At 40.6% G+C, this 24,100-nt stretch overlaps 1 protein-coding gene across 1 annotated transcript in view; it reads left to right on the top strand.

Annotated features, from left to right (window-relative positions):
• Window positions 1-24,100, top strand: part of LOC101836531 (zinc finger protein 41-like) — a 46,270-nt gene that overhangs the window by 4,026 nt on the left and 18,144 nt on the right. The window contains exons 2-4 of the mRNA XM_040730359.1: window positions 7,566-7,692; window positions 7,889-7,949; window positions 17,265-17,391. Coding sequence (XP_040586293.1) covers window positions 7,566-7,692; window positions 7,889-7,949; window positions 17,265-17,274 — 198 coding nt within the window. The 3' untranslated portion in view covers window positions 17,275-17,391. The remainder of the gene's footprint in view (window positions 1-7,565; window positions 7,693-7,888; window positions 7,950-17,264; window positions 17,392-24,100) is intronic.

Genomic DNA, 24,100 nt, shown 5'->3' on the forward strand with positions numbered 1-24,100 from the left:
AGTCCTCCCTCTCTGTCACTGGATTCCTTGAGTTCAGCTCAGTGTTTAGCTGTGGGAATCTGCCTCTGCTTCCATCAGCCATTGAATGAAAGTTCTGTTTCCCAGACTCTCTGGCCATGGGATTGTAGGCTGGCACTCCCCAGATCTATGTCTAAAATCCATATATGAGTGAGTACATGCCATGTTTCTCTTTTTGTGACTTGGTTACCTCACTCAGAATGGTTTCTTCTAGTGCCGTCCATTTGCTGGCAAAATTTCAGGATTCCATTGTTTTTTTGTTGTTGTTGTTGTTGTTTGTTTGTTTTTTTTTTGCTGAATCGTACTCCATTGTGTAAATGTACCACTCTTCAGTTGAGGGGCATCAAGGTTGCTTCTAAGTTCTGGCTATTACAAATAATGCTGCTATGAACATAGTGGAACAGATGTCCTTGTTGTATGAATGTGAATCTTTTGGATATATGCCTAACAGTAGAGTTGCTGGGTCTTGTGGTAGGCTTATTACAATTTTTCTGAGGAATCTCCATACTGATTTCCAAAGTGGCTGTACAAATTGGCACTCCCACCAGCAGTGGAGGAGTATTCCCCTTTCACCACAACCTCTCCAGCATAAATTGTCATTGGTGTTTTTGATTTTAGCCATTCTGACAGGAGTAAGATGGTATCTCAGAGTTGTTTTGCTTTGCATTTCCCGGATGGCTAAGGATGTTGAGCACTTTCTCAAGTGCCTCTCAGTCATTTTAGACTTCTCTATTGAGAATTCTCTATTTAGTTCTGCAGCCCACTTTTTAATTGGATCCTTTGGTGTTTTGGAGACTTGCTTCTTGAGTTCTTTGTAAATTTTGGAGATCAGCCCTCTGTCAGATGTGGGGTTAGTGAATATCTTTTCCCATTCTGTGAGCTGCCTTTTTGTCTTGCTGACTGTACCCTTTGCCTTACAGAATCTTCTTGGTTTCAGGAGGTCCCATGTATTAACTGTAGACCTCACTGTCTGTGCTACTGGTGTTATATTCAGGAAGCTGTCTTCTGTACCAATTCGTTCAAGGGTACCACCCACTTTCTCTTCTAAGAGGTTCAGTGTGGCTGGATTTATGTTGAGGGCTTTGATCCATTTGGACCTAAGTTTTGTGCATAGTGATAGACATGGATGTATCTACATTCTTCTACATGTCAGCATCTAGTTATGCCAGCACCATTTGTTAAAGATGCTTTCTTTTTTTCTAATTGTATATTTTTAGCTTCTTTGTCAAAGATCAGATGTTCATACATGTATGGGTTAATATGAGGGTGTTCAATTCTATTCCATTGGTCTACCTGTCTATTTTTGTGCCAATATCAAACTGTTTTCAGGACTACAGCTCAATAATAGAGCTTGAAGAAGGGATGGTGATGCCTCCAGATGTTGCTTTGTTGAGCAGGGTTGTTTTGGCTATCTTGGGTCTTTTGTTTTTCCATACAAAATTGATTATTGTTCTTTCAAGGTCTGTGAAGAATTATGCCGGGATGTTATGGGAATTGTATTAAATCTGTATATCTATTGCTTTTGATACAATTGCCATTTTTACTACATTGATCCTACCCATCCAAGAGCATGGGAGATCTTTCCATTTTCTGAGGGCTTCTTTAATTTCTTTCTTTAAAGACTCAAAGTTCTTCGATACAGGTCTTTCACTTGTTTGGTTATCATTACCCCGAAGTATTTTATGTTGTTTGTGGCAATTGTAAAGGGTGATGCTTCTCTGATTTCTTTCTCAGCCCTTTTATCATCTGTATATAGTGGGGCTACTGATTTTCTTGAGTTGATCTTGTAGCCTGCCACTTTGCTGAAGGTGTTAATCAGCTGTAAGATTTCCCTGGTAGAGTTCTTTGGGTCACTTATGTAAACTATCATGTCATCTGTAAATAGTGAAAGTTTGACCTCTTCCTTTCCAATTTGTATCCCCTTGATCTCCTTTTGTTGTCATATGGCTCCAGCTAAAACTTCAAGTACAATATTGAAAAGGTCTGGAGAGAGTGGACATCCTTGTCTTGTTCCTGATTTTAGCGGAATCATGTTGAGTTTCTGTCCATTTAGTTTAATGTTGGCTGTTGGTTTGCTGTATATAGCTTTTATTATGTTTAGGTATGTTCCTGTTATCCCAGATCTCTCCAAGACCTTTATCATGAAGGGGTGTTGGATTTTGTCAAAGGCTTTTTCTGCATCTAGTAAGATAATCATATGATTTTTGTTTCTCAGCTTGTTTATCTGATGGATTACATTGATGGATTTTCATATGTTGAACCAACCCTGCATCCCTGGGATGAAACCTACTTGATCATGGTGAATGATTGTTTTGATGTGTTCTTGGATCTGATTTGCCAGTATTTTATTGAGTATTTTTGCGTCAGTGTTCATGAGGGATATTGGTCTGAAATTCTCTTTCTTAGTTGTGTCTTTGTGTGGCTTGGGGATCAAGGTTATTGAAGCCTCATAGAAAGAGTTTGGCAAAGACCCTTCTGCTTCTATTGTGTGGAATACTTTGAGAAGGATTGATATAAGCTGTTCTTTGAATTTCTGGTAGAATTCGGCACTGAGGCCATCTGGACCTGGGCTTTTTTTTTTTTTGGTTGGGAGGCTTTTGATGACTGCTTCTAGTTCCATAGGAGTTATAGGTCTATTTAAATTGCTTATCTGTTCTTGATTTAATTTTGGCAAGTGATAGCTATCCAGAAAATTGTCCATTTCCTTTAAGTTTTCAAATTTTGTGGAGTACAGGTTTTTGATGTATGACCTAATGATTTCTGGGTTTCCTCGGTGTCTGTTGTTATGTCCCCCTTTTCGTTTCTGATTTTGTTAATTTACATGTTCACAATCTGCCGTTTGGTAAGTTTGGATTAAGGTTTGTCTATCTTGTTGATTTTTCTCAAAGAACCAACTCTTCATTGCATTGATTCTTGGTATTGTTTTCCTAGTTTCTACTTTATTGATTTCAGCCTTCAGTTTCATTATTTCCTGGTGTCTACTCCTCCTGGGTGAGTTCTTTGTGTTCTAGAGCTTTCAGCTGTGCTGTTAATTCTCTAGTGTAACTATTCTCCAGTTTCTTCATGTGGGCACTTAGTGTTATGAACTTTCCTCTTAGCACTGATTTCAAAGTCTCCCATAAGTTTGGGTATATTGTGTCTTCATTGTCATTGAATTCTAGGAAGTCTTTAATTTCTCTTTATTTCTTCTTTGACCCAAGAATGGTGTAATTGTGCATTATTCAATTTCCGTGAGTTTGTAAGGTTTCTGCAATTTGTGTTGTTGTTGAATTCTAATTTTAACTCATGGTAGTCTGATAACTCATGGGTTATTCCAATTTTTTTGTACCTGTTGAGGTTTGATATGTTGCCAAGTATGTGGTCAATTTTTGAGAAGGTTCCATGTGGCACTGAGAAGAAGTTATATTCTTTTTTATGTGGATGGAATGTTCTATAGAAGTCTGTTAATCACAATTGGGTCATAACTTCTATTAGACCCTTTGTTTCTTTGTTAAGTTTCTGTCTGGTATTCCTGTCTAGTGGTGAGAGTGGGGTGTTGAAGTCTCCCACTATAAGTGTGTGGGGCTTTATATGTGATTTGAATTTTAGTAATGTTTCTTTTACGAACATGGATGCCTTTGTATTTGGGGGATAGATGTTCAGAATTGAAACTTCTTCTTGGTGGATTTCTCCTGTGATGAGTATGAAATGACCTCCTTCATCTTTTTTGATTTTATTTTGTTAGATATTAGGATTGCTACTCCCGCTTGTTTCTTGGGTCCATTTGATTGAAAAATCTTTTCCTAACCTTTAACTCTAAGGTAATGTCTGCCTTTGAGGCTGAGGTGTGTTTCTTGTATGCAGGAGGATGGGTTTTGTCTAGAAGACATGACTTTGTTGCAGTGAGTTTGGCATTTTTGGAAGAAGTGTATCATCACTGGTGATGGGCTTTGGAGTTTCTGTGCTCTGGATATGGCCAAGAATATCAGTCAAAAAAAAAAAGGGCCAGGCGTTGGTGGCACACGCCTTTAATCCCAGCACTTGGGAGGCAGAGGCAGGCGGATCTCTGTGAGTTCGAGGCCAGCCTGGTCTACAAGAGCTAGTTCCAGGACAGCCTCCAAAGCCACAGAGAAACCCTGTCTCGAAAAAACCAAAAAAAAAAAAAAAAAAAAAAAAAACCACCAGAAAAAAAGAATATCAGTCAACTTCCTGTGGCCGGCTTATCAAGAGGTAACCAGTACCACATTATCCTTCACATCATGTTCCCCACTATGATGACAATGGAATGAACCTCTGAATCTGTAAGTGAACCACCCCAATTAAGTGTTTTCTTTATACATTTTGTGGCCATCATAGTATTTTTTTCACAGTAATAAACATCTTAACTCAGACAAGCAGATAAAGTAATTTTCTTCTTTAATTTTCCAGGACATATTAATTCATGTCATATAAATGAAGACAGGCCAGATTTGTGGGTTCACATTTTGGGAGGTTATATTGAGCTCAGGTATGCCCTCAGGTTGTGTAGTTGAGAATTACTTGGAAGGCAACTAATCCTGCCTCTGCTGTGCAGTGCTGGGAAGACACTACTGCAGTTCCTTCAGTACTGGGCTTTGAGTGGTCATTGAGAAGGAAATATAGACCATTTCATGAGTGTTTACCAATCCCTCTGACTTGTATCAGGAACAAATGAAGGGAGGTGTATGAAATAATTGAGTTCATTTACCAACTTTGAAGGTGGTGTAGGCACAGTACAGAAAGAAATGCCTATGGTGTCTGAGTTATTTGGTCTGTACATACACTAAGAGGGGAGCTGCTGATACTCTGTGGTCCAACTGTGTGACCCTAGCTATTGAGGCATTTTGGGAAGGTTTGGCACTCAGGAGAACCAGTTGGAGGTAGTTCTCTCCAGGATTCTCTGCTGACTCTATTGTAGAATCTATAATGAAGACTACAGTCACAGTATGGTGATTGTGGGGGCTTCAGAGCACGAGCATCAGGTCTGCCAAGCTGTCTTTGCTGCTGGGACTGGGAGGGACCATGAGCCATGTGCTCTCCTGGGCATTGGCCCTTGTCCTGTGAACCTCCCTGAGTATAGGTTCCCTGAGAGAGGAAGGCCTTGCAGTCCTGGGTGTGGGAAGCTGTGACACTTGTAATATCAGTGTCCAGTGTTCATCACAGGGTGGATTTGGGTGTGTGGTGGGACCATACATTGGAAAACTGAAAGTTTGACTTCAGAAATGTATGAATATTGAAATCCATTTTCAGGTTTGTCTTACATGTATTATACACAGTTTAGAAACTGATAGAATGAGGTGATGGGGATCATCTTTCATCAATACATGATCAGAATGCTTTTAACTTTCTGCTACCACAAGCTACAGTGGTGTGATTCAGGACAGTTGAGTTCCAGGGAAGAAAACGAATTTCTGATCTGCAGAAGTTTCTCAGATGTACATGGTGTTACAAGGATGAATAGGACAGATTCCACATGTTGTGTCATGATACATGTGGCAGGAAGAAGACGTTAAATTTTTCTTGTACGTTATTTTCTATGTGGGCATCATGGGGCTGGATTTGCCTCAAACCATAAGGGGACATGAGAGTTTGCAGAAACATTGCAAGAGATTACCCACATTTGTGGAGAGAGCTCTAGACCATGGGTCATATCTGTTTGGAAGAAATATCAATTGCTGGAGGGTCAGAAGCAGACCAATTTAGGGGTCCTTTTGATTTAATTTTGTCAAAGTTGTGAAGTCTGTTTATGTAATATCTAGATACATGGAATCATGTGTAGCTGAGTAACATTGGTCAGGATCTCAGTTTACATGGCTGAGTTTCCTTTGGTCTTTTGATGAAAAGTTGATTATATTTTCCTGCTTTTTGTTCTTGGCTTTTACTCTCCATCTCATTTATTCTTTCCCAAATATTGTACACTATCTCGATTGCTGTAAATTTGTTGTAAGTATAAAAATCACCTTGTGTCAATGTTTGTACTATTTTGTAATCCTCTTAAGAATTTTATGTTTCCAATTTGCATGTGGCATTTGAATCAGATTCCCTGTTATGAAGTGTTGGGCATTTTCTTTGGATTGTATTCAGTTCCTATTGCAAATTTACCTTGTACAGTATCTTAATATTGAGGCATCAAGTTACCAATGATTATTTATTTACTTCATTATTTATGTAGACACTTTTATTCTCATTGCTTTTAATCTGTGAAAGATGTTTAGGGTTTTGCGCAAAAAGGACTGTAGGGCTTGACAGGTGGCTCAGCACATATTCTTGGAGATGACCTGAGTTCAGAACCCAACAACCAAATTTGGAGGCTCATAACTACCTGCTACTGTAGATCCTGGTTATCTGAGTCCCTCTGCATTGCCTTGTCACATGTGCATACTTGGAAAACCTTTCTCACACACAAACATAAAAAATTGGGATAAATTTGTTGTCAAAATTCTTGTTACTTATAGAGAAATATAGCAAGACCAGTCACTTCGGGTGCATAATATAGATCATACACTGGTTTTTTAAAATTAATTTTAAAATTTTACTTTAGACTTTATGTACCAACCCAAGTCCCCCTGCCTCCATGTCTCTTGGTCCCTACCTCTGTCACTTCCCATCACCCATTCAATCCTCAGAGGGTGTAAAGACTTCTTTTGGGAGTCAACAAAGTCTGGCATACCAAGTTGAGACAATACCAAGCTACTCCATCCTGTATCAAGACTGGGCAAGGCATCCTACCACAAGAAGTGGACTACAAAACAGTCAGTTCATGCACCTGTGATAGGACCTGGTGTCCCTGCCAGCCCCACCCAACAGATCAAGTTACATACCTGTCACCCACATTCAAAGGGTCTAGTTTGGTATCATGAAAGTTCCCCAGGTAACACTCCATAATCTATGAGTTCTCACTTGTGACACTAGTAGGAGGTGTGCCTTTGTTGAAGTGGGCTTTTCCTTGTTAGAGGAAGTACGTCACTCTGGGATCAGGCATTGTGGTTTCTTGTACTCCGAAATATCCAGTTGCCTCGGGATGAAGCTGTAAGGACTCTCACCTTCAGCACCACATCTGCCTGAACACCGCCATGCCCCCTGCCATGATAATGTTTAACTGAACCTCTTAAATCTTAAGGCAGACACCTCAGTTAAATGTTTTCATTGTAAGAGTTGCCATGGTTCATTGTATCTCTTCATAGAAATGAAAACCTAGCAAAGAGAGAAGTTGATACCAGGCACTGGGATATTGCTGTGATAGACTAACCCTATCATACAATTTCTCTGATGTGTTTTCAGTAGTGTTGATCTGCTAGCTTACCTCTCCCTTTATGTCTGTTCATTGGGATTTCCTTCTCAAGGATATATAATACTTAAAGGGCCAAGTAATGTGCATGTGAACCTCTTATTCAGTTTGCTTCTAAAGTGACTGGTGAATACATTATAATGTCCATGTCATTAAATAAGTGTGGGAAGCACCAGAGATATATGAATGTATTGTCAAAGAAGTATACATTTACAGTGTGAGTTTCTCGTTTTCTGTTTTATACGTGTGTGGGTTATTTTAGGGTGCAGTGACCTATGATGATGTGCACATCAACTTCACTCAGGAAGAGTGGGCTTTGCTGAATCCTTCCCAGAAAAGACTCTACAAAGATGTGATGCATGACACCTACAGCAACCTCACTGCCACAGGTAAGATGAATTTTCCTTCTTGATTTAAAATAAAGGAATGACTTTTTCTTGGTTGTTGATACTCTTCTGTAATTTCCATTTAGAAAAGAGAAAATTAGGTGAATAAAGCACCATTACAGTGTTCACTGAAGATGTTAACTTATATTTCATACAATTTTCATTAATATACCATATAGTTTCTGATTTTGTATTTTAGGCTACAGTTTGGAAGACCATTATATTGAAGAACATTGTCAAAGTTCTAGAAGATGTAGAAGGTAATTTTCATGTGCAAGTTTATACAAATTTGCTCCTGAAGAAATTTCAATGTGTCCTGGAAAGACATAGTGTAAATAAGTACAGTTTAAAGTATACTGATGATTTTTAATTTTTCACAAAAAAATGTGTACCCCAATGTCAGGCAACCTTCGGTAGTTGCAAGGCATTCCTGTTAAAAAGAATACAAAGAGCCGGGCGTTGGTGGCACACACCTTTAATCCCAGCACTCGGGAGACAAAGGCAGGCAGATCTCTGTGAGGTCGAGGCCAGCCTGGTCTACAGAGCGAGTTCCAGGACAGCCTCCAAAACAATACAAAGAAACCCTGTCTTGAAAAAAAAAGAATACAAAGAAACAATGCCTTAAGAGATACGACCATTTGAATATAGCCCCATGAGCACTCTGCTGTACAAATGCTAATCCATTTAGTTTAATACTGCTCAGGTATTTTCAATGGTGTGTACGTGGAATGGATGATACATGTATGTCCAAGACTTCTAAGAAAAAGATTCTATAATACAGTTGGTATTACTCATACATTTGTGACTTTGCTAAGGGTCAGTTTATAAGAATCAAGAAGGTTGTTGTGAAGAAACCTTAATCCCTATACCACATGTCAGTGAGGAAAAGAAAGTCAAACTGTGAATGCAATGTGGAAATTTTTAATAAGAACATCATGTCCCATGGGGCAGAGATAGTGAATACCTTTAATCCCAGCACTTGGAAGGCAGAGGCATTTGGGTGTCTATGAGTTGGGTGCCAGCCTGGTCTACACAGTGAATTCCAGGTCAGGCTCTACATCTACACAGAGAAACCCTGTCTTAAAAACCAAAGAAAAGAATATCATGTGTCACTATAAATAAAAACCATGTGAGCCTAAAATATGGTAAAAAGCAATGTCTGTCTGTCTGTCTGTTTCTCTCTCTCTTTCTCTCTCTCTGTCAGAACAATTAGCAGATATGATAGATATTTAGTAGTCACCCACTTTGAGTATCTTCCTTGAATGTGATACAAGTTTAAAATTAATTAGTTTTCCAACTTTGTTGGAAAGGCATCAACAAACTCACACTGCAGAAAACCCCTATGTGTATTGGATTGTATGAATACTTCCATTTTTTTCTGGTATATTCTTCCAATATATTATTACTTACACTATTAGAAAACTTATGAATGCAATAAGTATGGTAATTTTCTGAGTTCCTCTAATTCTTTTCAAATATGTGAAAATTCTCACATAAAAAAGATACAATAAATATAGGCCATTAGTTAAAGGCTCTTACTATCACAGGTATGTTCAAGACAACAAAACAACCACTCATGAAGAGAAGCATCATGAATGTAAAACTTAAGATCTCATTCCTCTTTACAATTAGGACAAATTATAAATTTCATTTATACAGGTACTAGCATCCTTCAGTATAATGCATGTGGTAAATGTTTTACATGTGCCAGTTATCTTTTCAGGAATGAAAGAAGGCATACAGGAGAGAAACCTTATGAATATACTCAGTGTGTTAAAACCTTGGTGTATTACAGGCATCTTCAAAGGCATAAGAAAGTTCATATTGGAGAGAAACCATATGAAAGTTTTCAATATGGTGAAGTCTTTGCATGTCTCCGACTCCATAAAAGAACACATAATGGAGGGAAAACCCATGAATGCAGTCAATATGATAAAGCTTTTGGAAGTCATGGTCAGCTTAAAAGACATAAAAGAACACATACAGGAGAGAGAGCCTACAACTGTAATCAATGTGGTAAAACCTTTTCACATCATCGTCATTTCCAAGTATATCAAAGAACACATACTGGAGAGAAACCCTATGAATGTAATCAATGTGGTAAAGCCTTTGCACATAACGGTTACCTTAAAAGACATAAAAGAGCACATACAAGAGAGAGAGCCTACAACTGTAATCAATGTGGTAAAACCTTTTCACATCATAGTCATTTCCAAGTACATCAAAGAACACATACTGGAGAGAAACCCTATGAATGTAGTCAATGTGGTAAAGCTTTTGCACATAACAGTCACCTTCAAAGACATAAAAGAATGCATACTGGAGAGAAACCCTATGAATGTAGTCAGTGTGGTAAAGCTTTTTCACAACACTCCTCTCTCATAAGACATAAAAAAACACATACCTGAGAGAGACCCTGTGAATGTAATCAATGTGGTAAAGCCTTTGTAGGTATAATCAGTCTTTAAAATCTGGAAAAATATCATACTGCAGAGAAACCCTATAAATGTAAGCAGTGTGGTATAAATTGTGCACTTTACATATCACAGTAATCTTTGAATGCCTAAGAATATTCATACTGAAGGGAATCTTATAAGTGATTTGTTTTGACCTTCAGCATTATGATATCTCTAGTTTGTTTGCATTTGCAAACTTATATGGACAAATGTCCTATGAATTCATTGATAACTTAACCATTTTGATTTCACACTCTTTAATTACATAAAAAAACCTCATTCAGATTGATCAATTTCTATGAATTCAATTATTTGTGCTTCCTTTCTGTTAAATGAACCAATTCATGATTAAGGGATACTTATGACTTTAAATGAATCAACACCTGGATTACAGGACTGACTCATTACAAGAGAAAATATTCACATTGGAAAATCTATTTGGTTAAAGATTTTATTTTATTTAAATTATGTGATGTTAGTGTGTGGGTCTGTGACTATTTATGCGTGTTCCCAAGGAAGTTAGACCTTTGAGTGTTTCTGTAAAAGAAATTACAGAAAGTTCTCAAAAACCTGACCTAGGTCCTGGCAAAGCTTTTGTCATAATTTTGCTCATCTATAACTCTAACCTTGTATATGTTTTCGTTCTTCTTTGTATCATCTTGATATCAGGTAATAGGGAAGAACTCAGGGAAGAGAAAACCCAGTTCACGTAAACAAACTGTTAGAAGTCATACTTATGTTTAGTCTCAATAAAAAAATGGTGTTAAGGCGGGTTGTTAATTTGTTCACTAGACCCAAGATAAATGATAAGTGGCTGTCTTAATGGGGAACAACTTACACCAATGATAATAAAAATGCTGTATTCCTGCTCCAGAAGATGCATTCTCTGCTGTCTTATGTGATCTGCATACCAAGAGAGAGTACAAATGAGAAAGAGCCTGCCCCACACTTTCCACCTTTGGGTCAGGTACACAGAACCAAAGGCACAGCACACTTACTCTGAAGGTCCCTCCCATCGGACTGGCTTGTCTACTACAGGCTCTGATTGGCTAGTGAGGCCTGAGTGACAGGACCAGGTGAGCAGAAGAGACAAAGCACATGGTTTAATCTGAGCAAAGAATTCCTGTGTGGCCCCAGGGGAACAGAAAGACAGAAACCACAAGGTGAATCCAGAGGTGAGGGATTTTTACCACCCCCACCCCCACCACCTCTGTGGTGGAGCCAGCCATAGTGGACTTTTAAGGGCTTAATCTGGATTGAGGTGACTCCAGATAAGGGCCCATCCTTGGCGCCTTGAGGGTGGGGTTTGGAACAGGCCTACCAAACATTCCAACCTCTAGGCATAGATATAGAAGCTAGTAGGGCTTCCACCTAAACAATCCAGACTCCTTAGGTTTGGGGCGAAGGTTAATGTCTGGCTTCTTTCTGTTGACAAGGGACCATGTGGGGAGGGTGGGAGTTAAGACTCAGTGGGCTCACATTGAGCAGGAGGTAAGGGTGGAAATGTATTCCCGTAGCTGACATCCTGTACCTCACACGTGTATTCCTTGAGGTGGAGAAGTCAGGTTGGGTGAAACTTCCACCTTAACAGGGAGGTGCAGGTGGAGAGAGACTGGTGTGAGTCCAGGTGGTATTTGGTAGAAGCATTCCAAACCCAATCTTCAGGGTGTCATGGAGGGCATCCAGTGGATATATCTCAATTCAGACTCTGCCCTTAAAAACCCTGCCGTTGTCTCCTGGAGAAGGGGAAAGGGACAAGATCTCCTGAGCAAATTGGGAGTATGTGGGGGAGGGGGAGTGTAGGAGAAAGAGAATTGGAGCAGAGGAGGGGTGAGGAGGACATGAGGGATCAGGAAAGTTGAGTCATGGGAAGGATAGAGGGGAGCAAGGGAAAAGATACCATAATAGAGGGAGTCGTTTAGGTATAAAGAAATCTAGCACTAAGAAAATGTCCAGAGTTCTACACGGATGACCCGAACTAAGATTCTAAGCAGTAGTGGAGTGGCTACCTTCAATAGCCTTCCTTCGCCTTATACACCATCCTAGAGCCTTCATCCAGTGACTGATGGAAACAGAAGCAGACACCCACAGCTAAACACTGAGCCAAACTCCTGGAATTCAGTTGCAGAGAGGGAGGAGTGATGAGCAAAGGGGTCAAGACCAGGCTGGAGAAACCCACAGAAACAGCTGACCTGAACAAGTGGCAGATCATGAACCCAAATCTGACAGCTGAGAAACCAGCATAGGACCCCATGAACTTGGGTGTCAGCTAGGAGCACTGGGCAGTATATGGGACCTCTGGCAGAGGAACCAGTATTTATTCCCAGTGCACAAAAGGATTTTGGGATCCCATTTCACATGAGGGATAACTCAACCTAGATACACAGGGGAGGGCCTAGGCCCTACTCCAAATGATGTAAAAGATTTTGATAACCCCTCATGGAAGGTCTTACCATCCCTGAGGAGTAGATGGGAGAAGGGATAGGGTGTTCTGTAGGGGGCATAGGAGGGTGGGAGGGAGAAGGAACTGGGATTGATCTGCAAAGTAAGATTGTTTCTAATTTAAATAAATTTTATAAAATAAAAAAAGAATAGGAAAGATGGGGTGGCAAATACCTTAGCCAACAGTTGCTGGTGCCATAACACTGAAGTGCTGGAGTTTGGGGAGGCGGGTAATGGACACTGTCCTGACCCAGTCACAGTCTCCCTTCTGTGGTCCTCCCAACATGCACCATTGACCATTTTCATCTTGGATGACTTTAGAAAGTACACTTTCTAAAAAGTAATACATAGCAGAAAATGACACAGTTCATTAAATAAAATTGATAAAATTTAGGCAGATTCAGTGATTGTCTTCAAATTTCCAGGATGTATTATTTAATGTCATGTAAATGGAGATGGACCAGATTTGTGGGTTCATATTTTGGGAAGGTTATATTGAGCTCAGGGGTGCCCCCAGGCTATGTGGCTGATAATTTCTCTGGAAACAGCTAACCCTGCCTCTGCTACCCAGCGCTGGGAAAATACTGCTGCAATTCCTCCAAGGCAGGGCATTGAGTGGTCATTGAGAAGGTGATATAGATTAGTTAATGGGTGTTTAACAATTCCTCTGGCTTGTATTGGGCCTGCAAATGAAGAGAGATACATGGAGGAATTGAGTTCATTTACCACCTTTGAAGCTGGTGTAGGCACAGTGCAGGGAGAAGGAAGGAACATGAGCCAATCCCTGCTTACCAGCAGTGGAAATTAGCAGTATGGGGTCTTGTAATCAATTTTAGATTATTAATAAAATGCCCAACTGGCCATTTCGTGTGTTCCACAGACAACGGCAATCAATAATCTGGATAAAGTACTGATGTTATCATGAAACCAAATTGCTATAGTTATACCAGTTCAACCAAAATAGAAGATCTGCATAAAATGGTGTGACCCTGCCTAGCAGGACTGTTATTTTATTAGTTTAAGATGTACAGGCCAAGAAAATACGTGGGTGACCCTTAGGGTTCTCTCATCCAGATCCCTAGTCTCTGGGGTAGATGCCTATAAAGCCTGTTTCAACTTTTCAAAGGAATTCTCTTATTACAACAGCCTCATATTAATAGTATCTATTGTATTTTTCCTGGCTGGAAGGCCTACCATGACCCCTCATTGTTTTCTAGTTTATGGCCTGTTTTTCTTTAACATCAGTAACACAGTAACAATAGAGTGTGACCTATGGAAGTTTGAATGTGACCTCTGTATGCTGTATGACTTTCCAGAATTAAGGAAACCATTGGCTACCCTGGATACCGAGTATGTAATGGTGTGAGTACATAAAAGACCTTATGCCTTGGAAAAGAACAGGAAGTGATCTTGGAGAGTGGGAGAATGTCTACTAAAACACAAACTTTCCAGACGAGGGCCCTGTCTGCTGGGATGGAAGGAAAGCACTAACAATGCCTATGCTGTCTGAGATATTTGGTCTCTACATACCCAAGAGGGGAGCTGCTGAGGTTCTGTGGTTCAGCTGTGTGACCCTAGCTAATGATGTATTCTGGGAAGGCTTAGCACTCAGGAGGACCAGTTGGAGGTAGCTAGCATGTTCTCTAAAGGATTCTTTGCTGGCTGTCTTGTAGGAGCTATGATGAAGACCACAGTCACAGTGAGTGTGGGCCTTCTGAGCAGGAGCAGCAGGTCTGCCTAGTTTTCATTGCTGCTGGGACTGGGAGGGACCATGAGTCATGTGCTCTCCTGAACAGTAGCCCTTGTCCTCTGAGTCTCCTAGAGTGAAGGTTCCTTGGGAAGAGAGAGGGATGTATTGCAGCCCTGGCTATGGGAAGCTGTGATACTTGTAATATCAGTATCAAGTGTGCATCACAGGAAAACTGTAAGTTTGACTTCTGGAATTTATGAAAATTGAAATCCATTTTCAGGTTTGTCTTACATGTGATACACACAGTTTAGAAAGTGGTAGAAGGAGGTGATGGGGTATTGAGATACAGAGCTGGCTTAGTGAGGTGCAGGCTCCTCCTGAGTCGAATGACGCATAGTTTGAAGCATGAGATTTGGCCGACCAAGAATAGCTGGAAGCGTACTTCTGCTGACATGTTTCAAATGATCTGCCAGAATTTGCTACTCAAGATAATGAAGTGTCTCTCAGGGTCAATGAACTGTGCTCCACTGTTCTATAGATATAGGGAAGTGCTTGTTACTACATAGTATTTTAAATATAGTAGAGACATTGTTTCATGGGGCAAGACATCTCCTGATGCCTTGTGTGATATTGTGGGTTTGAAGATTGTGAGACAGCTTGCATAAGCTTATGTATAAAAGTTCTACAAAAGTCAAGTTTGAATGCAGTTGCTTGTCTTCTGCATTCCCTGTGTCCTGATTTTGGTGAGACCTTACCCAGGGACCCCAAAGCACTAGACATTGACAATAGGGATCGTCCTTCAGCAATACATGATCAGAATGCTTTTAACTTTCTGCTGCCTCCAGATACAATGGCATGATTCAGGAAAGTTAAGTTCCAGGGAATAAATGAATTTCTGATCTGCAGAAGCTAGACACTTGTGCATGGTGTTGGCTGCGTGGATAGAGCAGATTCCACATGTTGTGTCACATGTGGCAGGAAGCAGATGTTAAATTATTCTTCTATGTTATTTTCTGTGTGGACATCAATGGGCTGGGTTTGCCTCATACCAAAAGGGGACATGAGGACTTGCAGAAACATTGTCCCCAATTGAGAGAGCTCTAGACAATGGGGAGTCTCTGGAGGAAATATCAATAGCTGAAGGGTCAGATCCAGAACGGTTTAAGGGTCCCTTTGAGTTAATTTTGTGTGGGTTGTTTATTTAATTTCTAAAAATAAATGGAATCATGGGTAATATTGGTCAAGATCACAGTTTACCTGGCTGACTTTCCTTTGGTCTTTAGATGAAAAGTTGATTATATTTTCTTGCTTTTTTTTCTTGGCTTTTTCTATCCTTCCTCTTTATTCTTTCCCAAATATTGTACACCTTCTCGATTGTGGTAGATTTGTTGTAAGTATAGAAGTCACACTGTGTGAACGTGTGTACAATTTTTTTTTGGTAATCCTCTTGAAAATTCTCTCCATATCCAATTTGCATATAGCTTTGGAATCAGATATCCTGTTATAAGGTGTGGGGAATTTTCTTTGGATTGTATTCAATTCATGTTGCAAATTTACCAATTTACTCTGTATCTTAATATTGATGCATCAAGTTCCCAGTGATTATTTATTTCTTTATTTATGTAGGCTCTTTTATTCTTGTTTTTAATCTGAAAAGGAATATTGGGCCTAGCTGGTAGATCAGCACCTAATTTTCCTTGAGATGACCTGAGTTCAGGTCCCAACACCCAAATGTAGATGATCATAACTACTTGCTTTTCCCGATCTGGGATCTCTGACAGTCTCTTCTCTGGTTTGTCACATGTACACACATGGAAAACCTCTCTCACACACAAATTGTATACACAAAAATCTGTGCAAACTTGTTTTGAAAATTCTTGTTCCTTATACAGCAATGAGAACAAAAGCAGTCTCTTTGGGTGCATAATAGAATTCATACACTGTTTCATTTTAAATTTATTTTACAAATTTAGTTTTCGTTTTATATACCTACCTTAGTTCCCCTCCCTCCGCATCTCCTGCTGCCTATCTATTCCCCTTTGCAACCCCATTCAGTCCTCAGAGGGTGTAAGGCCTTATTTCGGGGTCAACAAAGTCTGGCATACCAAGTTGAAGGATCAAGCCACTCCATCCTGTATCAAGACTGAGCATGGTATCCCACCATAGGGAGTGGGCTCTAAAAAGTCAGTTCATAGACCTGGTATGAGTCCTGGTTTCATTGCCAGGGGTCCCCAACAGATCAAGTCATGTAACTGTCACCTGTATTCACAGGGTCTAGTTTGTTGCTATGAATGTTTCCCAGCTCTCAGTGCATAGCCTGTGAGCTCCCACTATTGACAATAGTAGGATGTGTGGCTTCGTTGGACTGGGTTTTTCCTTGTTAGAGGAAGTATGTCAATGTGGCATCAGACATTGAGGTCTCTTATACTCAGGTGCTGCCCATTGTGTCAGTCAAGTTCCTGTTGCCCCTGAGTCAAGATGTAAGAACTCTAAACTTCAGCAGCTCATCTGCCTGCATGTTGTCATGCCCCCTGCCATGATGATGATTAACTTAACCTCAGAAATGTTAAGAGACAAATCTCAATTAAATGTTTTCTTTGTAAGAGTTGTCATGGTTCATGGTGGCTCTTCACGGCAGTGAAAACCTAACATAGACAGAAGTTGGTACCAGGTTCTGGGGTATTTCTGTTACAGGCTGGCACTATCATACAATTTCTCTGATGTGTTCTCAGTAGTGTTGATCTGCTTGCTTGTCTCTCTCTTTGTGTCTGTTCATTGGGATTTCTTTCTCAAGGTTATATGCTACTTAAAGGGCCAAGAATTGATGTGAAACTCCTATTCAGTTTCCTTCTAAACTGACTGGGTGAATACATAATAATGTCTATGCCATGAAATAAGCACCAGAATTGTATGGCTGCATTGTCAAAAAAGCATACATTTACAATGTGAGTATCACACTTAGTATTTTATACATGTATTTATTTTAGGATGCAGTGACCTATGATGATGTGCATATCAACTTCATTCAGGAAGAGTGGGCTTTGCTGAATCCTTCCCAGAAAAGTCTCTACAAAGATATGATGCTGGAGACCTACAGGAACCTCACTGCTATAGGTAAGATGAATTTTCCTACATGATTTAAAATAAGAGGACAACTGTTTCTTGGTTATTGATACTCTTCTGTAATTTTGAGTGAAAAAAAGGAAAATTAGGTGAATAAGGCATACTTCTAATGTTCAATAAAGATATTAACTTAAATTTTGTACAATTGTATTAATATATCATATATTATCTGGTATTGTATTTTAGACTACAGTTGGGAGTACCATATTATTGAAGAACATTGTCAAAGTTCTAGAAGACCTAGAAGGTTATTTTCAAGTGTAAGTTTATACAAATGTATCTCTGAGGAAATTTATCTCCTGGAAGTTTAAAAAAAAAAAGGAGCAACAGTGTAAATAGGCACAGCTTAAAGTATATTGATGATTCTTAATTTCTCCCTAATAAGGCTGGGATGCAAGGACCAGTGTAACCTTCTGAGCCTGGCTAGATGTTGTCAACCTGTGTCTGTCCTGTAACCTCTGCTTGGGGGTGACTCAGCAAAGCCTGATGTAAGACTGCCCCCTGTCTAGCTACCTGCCAGCTTGGTGGAATATTATTGGCCCTTACTCCTCATATCACCTTACCCCATCCTAAGTTTCCCAACCCCAAACTCAGCCCTATAAAAGTTCCTGCCTGTTGGAGTAAATCGAGCTTCCACAAGGAAGATCCTGCTTCCACAAGTCACCCAACTCAGTGTGTATTTTCTTCCAGGTAATTAGTAGTGGGGGAGGATCTGAGTTGTTGAAGCACTCACCCTCCTGCTCAGCCCCTGGAGGAAACTGGCTGGACCGGCCCTTCCCCAGCTCTACCTGCCAGAGGATCCTGCACAAAACGTGTAACTCAGTGTCAGGCAGCTATTCTGTGTTTGCAAGGCATGCCTGTGAAAAAGAAGAAAGAAAACAATGCCTCAACAGATACCACCATTTGCATTATAGCCCCATGAGAGCTATGCTGTAGAAATGCCAATCCATTTCGTTTCATACCGCTCAGAAATTTTAATCAGAATACACATTGAATAGGAGATACATATATTTCCAGCAGGCTTCTACCTGCTGACAAGGAACAATGTGGGGAGGAGGGGACTCAGCAGGAGAGATGGATGGGGAAGTATTCCCTTAGCTGCCATCCTATGGACCTCAGGCATCTGTTCCTTGAGGAGACAGAGAAGGCAGGTTGGGTGAAGCTTCCCCCATAACAGGGAGGTGGAGGTGGAAAGAGCCTGGTGAGAGTATAGACTGTGTTTTGTAGCACATTTCCAAACCCCTCCCTCAGGGTGGCATGGGTAGACCCACCCCTGGATTCATTTCAGTTTGGACTCTGCCCTTAAAAAGTCCTCCATTGTATCCCAAAGATGGGAAAAGAGTAAAGATCATGGGAAAATGATGGAGACATGAAGAAGCATGAAATTTCAAATACTTACTTATCCACATATCCATAGCACATGGAGCTATGTTGTAAGATAATGGCATGGACACCATGGTGACCGTTGTTGCTTGACAAAGTTCCAGCATTTCAACAATGCTGCATTTCCATTTTATTACGAATTTTTTTCTGAGGCAAGCTCTCTTATGTTGATTCAGGTGGCCTTGATTCCAGTCTGTTGCTGTCCACGGCAATGACCTTGCTGTCTTTTATTTTACAACTTCAAAATTCTTAAATGAATGGACCACCTCAGAGATATAAAATTGTCCATTTGAGTTACATAGTCGACTATCCAATGTTATCACAGGAAAAGAATTCCCATGGGGATCATTGCCTCTGCCTCAAGAGCAAAATAGGAGGAATAGTTTACACTGCAGGAAGGATTCAGAGTAGGCAACCAGCTGGTAGAGACACCATTATGAAGACGGACCTGATTGTGGTAAATGGAAATGATTTTTTTTAATTTCCCAGCATGCTTAAATTCATGTCATGAGAAGAAACACAGACCAGATTGTGTGGATGTAGTTTGGGAAGGTTATCTTAAGCCAATGAATATTGAATTTGCAGTTAGGATAATTCCTGTGCAGATATGTTCTATTCTGCCTGATGCAGTTATGACACCTCAGGTTTGAGAAGCAGGTCATTGACTGTAACTATGTGTCAGTTGACAAAGCTCAGTAGCCAACATATGCATATGGGCAACATCAATCTATCTCTCCTTGATGACTGCAGTAATGTTGTTTATAATCTCACAAATAAGGCTTGCCAGAAGATCAGAGTGCAGAGCTAATTCACTAGTTTGCTACACCCTTAGCTAAGTGCTAAGCCACTAGTTAACCACACCTAAGCCACTAGTTAGACATATAGGAAGGAGATCAATTACTCAAGATCATCTCTGACCAGGCAGTGGTGGGGCATGGCTTTAATTCCAGCACTTAGGAGACATAGGTAGACGAATTTCTGTGAGTTCAAGGCTACTCTTGGCTACAAGACACACACACAGAGAGAGAGAGAGAGAGAGAGAGAGAGAGAGAGAGAGAGAGAGAGAGAGAGAGAGAGAGAGAGAGAGAGAGAGAGAGAGAGAGAATCAGTCTCAAAGAAAAACTGGTTACACAAAGGTTATCCCAAAGTTAATCCCAACATTTGGGATCACACACCTTTAATCCCTGCACAGGGAGGTGGAAATAGGATTGATATGACTGGACAGAGAAAATAATATAAGGTGGGAAGAGACAGGAGTGCATGCAGTGAGAAGATTCAGTCTGAGCTTTCAGTCTGAGGTTTCCTAGAGACAGCGGTCTATTTGCTTCTGTTTTCCAATGTTTGTAGGTTTTTACTAGTTTCAGTCCTTTTCTTCAAGTGATGTGTATTATTGATTTTAGAGCAAAGTCTCCTGTAGCTCAGGCTTGCCTCATGCTGTGTCATTGGGAATTGCTTTGAACACTTAATCCTGCAAAGTGCTGGGAAGACAATCCTGCATCTCCTTCCAGTGTGGGCCTTAACTGATTAGAGTAGAGGAACACTAGACCAGTTGATGAGTGAATGCCAAGCTCTGATTTTTAGTTGGGACTTATAAATGAAGAGGGACCTGTGCAAGAATTCAGTTCATGGACCAACTGTGAAACTGGTGGAGTCACAGTGCAGAAAGGGAGAAGCAGGATGGAGGGTGAACTTTCCTCCTGCATCATAGTTGAGATTAGCAATGTAGAATTAGGTAATCAATTCCAGATGATCCATAATTGCCCTGATTGGCCATTTTGGGGGTTCGCAGATGAGGGGAATCAAGAATCTCTATAAACGACAGTCCTTACTGTGAAAAGAAATTGCTGTAATTACCGTGGTTCAACCAAAATAGATCTGGGTAAACTGTTGTGACCTGCCTAACAGAACTGTTATTTTTCTGGGCTTAGATGTACAGTCTGAGAGAAAAGATTTGAGAAATGTTTGATCTGCTCTAATAGAAATCCGTAGTCTCTGGTGCACATTGCCATAAAGCTCTTTTCAACTTTCAAGATAACTTTTTTAGATCATAAATACATCATATCTACATTCTCTTTCCTGTCCCCAAGCCCTCCCATGACTCCTCATTGGTTTCTAATTCATGGCCTGTTAAATAACAGTAACACAATAGCAACAGATACTGTTTGAATGTGTCATACATTTGGCTGGAGTATTTCCCAGCTATGAAGACCAGGATGTGTTCTAGGAGAGTGGAAGAATGTCTACTAAAATATAAACTTTCTTGACTAGGCCCCGGTCTGCTGGGCTGGAAGGGAAGAGCTGGAAAGACTGTACTATCTGGTCACCTTGTTGGGGAGACTGGTAATATTCTAGGTCCAGCTGGGTAGCCCTAGCCAAAGAGGGACTCTAGGAAGGCTTAGCAATCAGGAGTACTGGTGGTGGTAGTTTGCAGTTTCTTTCCAGAGATCTCTTCTCCTTCTGCTCTAGGGAGTTGTATGGAAGAACACAAGCTCTACCATGGTGAGTGTAGGGTGTTCAGAGCAGGTCTCCTGAGCTGTCCTTTCTGCTGGAATTTGTATGGACCATGAGACAGACTGTGGTTCTCTTGGTTCATGTGGTGACCTGGGCAATTGTCCTTGTCCTCTGAGCCTCACTCTATATGGATTTCTTGGTTGGGGTGAGACTCTGCAACCCTGGTATGGGAGGATATGATGCTTGTAGTATCACTGGCACTATGCCCACACAGGCACTTGGTTTGTTGTGCAGTGGGAGCACAGATTGGAAAACAGGCAATCTGGTATTGAGACGTTCTGAGTATTGTACTCCAATTTCAGGTTTGTGTTATAAACATTACAAACTGTTTAGAAAATGATAGAAAAAAGGTGATGTGGATTGTCTTACAGCAATACAGGATTAGAATGTTTTTAACCGTCTTCTCCGACAAGCCAAAATAACTGTGATTCGGTGAAGCTTAGGTCCAGGGCACAAAAGGAGATTCTGGTCGGTCTGCAGAGATGCTCAGGTGTACATGGTGTCAGGCAGGTAGTTAGGGCAGGATCCATATCTTGGACAATAATTCATGTGGCAGAAAGCCAATTTTAAATTATTCTTCCATGTTGTTTTGGGATTAGGCATCAGTGGGCCTGGGTTTACCTGAAACCACAGGAGGTGTTAAGGGCTTCAGAGCCAGAGCAAGAAATCTCCTTTTGCAGAAAGAGCTTTAGTGCATGGGCTTCTGTCTTTGGAAGAAATATCAGTAGCTGGAGAGTCAGAAACAACAGTTTAAGGGCCACTTTGGGTTAATTTTACTGGAGTTTTGAAATGTGTGTTTATTTAATCTCTGTAAATGTAGATTCATTGGTAGTTGGATAACATTGGTCAAGATCACACTTTTTGTGGATAAGTTTCTCTTGTTCTTTTGATTAATATTTGACTATTTTTTCTAGCCCTGTTTTTGGCTTTCACTCTCCAGACTCTTTGTCCTTTTACAACTACTGTACACATTTTGATTGTTGTAGCTTTGTGGTAAGTATAAAACTCATATTATGTCTATCTATACTATGTTTTCAAAATCCCATTAAACATTCTGAGTATTTCAACTATGAATGTAGCTTATGTATTTATTTATTTTTTATTTATTTATTTTTATTTTTATTTTAAATAGCTTGTTTTACATGTCAATCCCAGTTCCCTTTCTCCCCCCACCATCCCCCATCCTCCCACCCTACTGCCAATTCCTTCCCCATAGGGGATATCTAGAGTCTATCATTTCATTCAGGGTAGGGTCCAGGCACTTCCCTTAGAGTCCAGGCAGAGAGAGCAACCCTCTTTGTGTTATGGACACACGATGTCTGTTAGTATTCGAGGGATAAACACTGATCCACTGCTCAGGACCCCATAGGTTGCCCAGGCCTCCTCACTGACTCTCACATTCAAGAGGTCTGGATCGGTCCCATGCTGGCCTCCCAGCTGTCGGTCTGGGGTCCAAGAGCTCTCCCCTGTTTGGGTCAGCTGTCTCTGCTGGTTTTGCCAGCCCATTCTTTGCCAATTTGCTCTTCGTTCCTCTCTCTCTGTCGCTGGGTTCCTTGGGTTCTGTTCAGTATTTAACTGTGGTTGTTTGCCTCTGCTTCCATCAGTCACTGGATGAAGGCTCCAGGATGGTTATAGACATCAAGTTCACTATCAGGAATAGGCATTCGAGGTGGTCTCAACACTATTGCTTAGCTTGCCAATTGGTGTCATCCGTTTAGATCACTAGAGGTCACAATGGTGCCTGATCTGTCTTCTAACCTATGATTACCTCTTCCCCCTATCCTACCCCCCCCCAGTCAACCTTCCTGTTCCTCCATGTCCTACTCTCTCTTCCACTTCTCCCCCTCTCTATTTCCCAGGTCCCCTTCCCCCACCCCCACCCCTCAATGTGTTACCCATCTGTTCAGAGGATATTGCCTCATTTCTCTTCTCTTGGGTACCATGTATATTTTTAGGTTCTTTCCTGTTTCCCAGACTCTCTGTCAGTAGAAGTGCAGACTGGCACTCTCCTGATCCATGTTTAAAATCCATATATAAGTGATCCATGTTTGCCTTTTTGTGGCTGGGTTGCCTCACTCAGGATGGTTTCTTCCAATGCTGTCAGAATGGCTAAAATCAAAAACACCGAAGACAATTTATGCTGGAGAGGATGTGGAGAGAGGGGAACACTCCTCCACTGCTGGTGGGAGTGCCAACTCATACAGCCACTTTGGAAAGCAGTATGGAGATTCCTCAGGAAAATGGGAATCAATCTACCACAAGACCCAGTAATTCCACTCTTAGGCATATATCCAAAGTAGGCAAATTCACACAACAAGGGCATCTGCTCCACTATGCTCATAGCAGCATTATTTGTAATAGCCAGAACCTGGAAGCAACCTAGATGCCCCCTAACTGAACAGTGGATAGAGAAAATGTGGTACATTTACACAATGGAGTATTACTCAGCAGAAAAAAACAATGGAATCTTGAAATTCACAGGTAAATGGATAGCACTGGAAGAAATTATGTATTTATTTTTTATTTTTTGTGAATTTAGCTTTGTAATCAGCATTTTGTTATGAATTGTTGTGCATTGTCCTTGGATTGTATTCATTTTGTACTTCAAATATGCCATATTCAACATCTTAATCCTACTGCATCATGTTCCCAATGATGACTAATTTATTTCTTTATTCATTTTGGTTTTGTTCTTGTTGTTGGTAATCTATGAAAGAGTTTTGGCTTATAAAATCAAACATGTTATGGGCTCCATCCACAGGACCAGGTAAGCTGGGGCCTGTTTCCAGGCCATGTTCTTGTGCCT

This window comes from Mesocricetus auratus, unplaced genomic scaffold, assembly GCF_017639785.1.
Source record: "Mesocricetus auratus isolate SY011 unplaced genomic scaffold, BCM_Maur_2.0 Super-Scaffold_100023, whole genome shotgun sequence".
NCBI classification, from domain to species: Eukaryota; Metazoa; Chordata; class Mammalia; order Rodentia; family Cricetidae; genus Mesocricetus; species Mesocricetus auratus.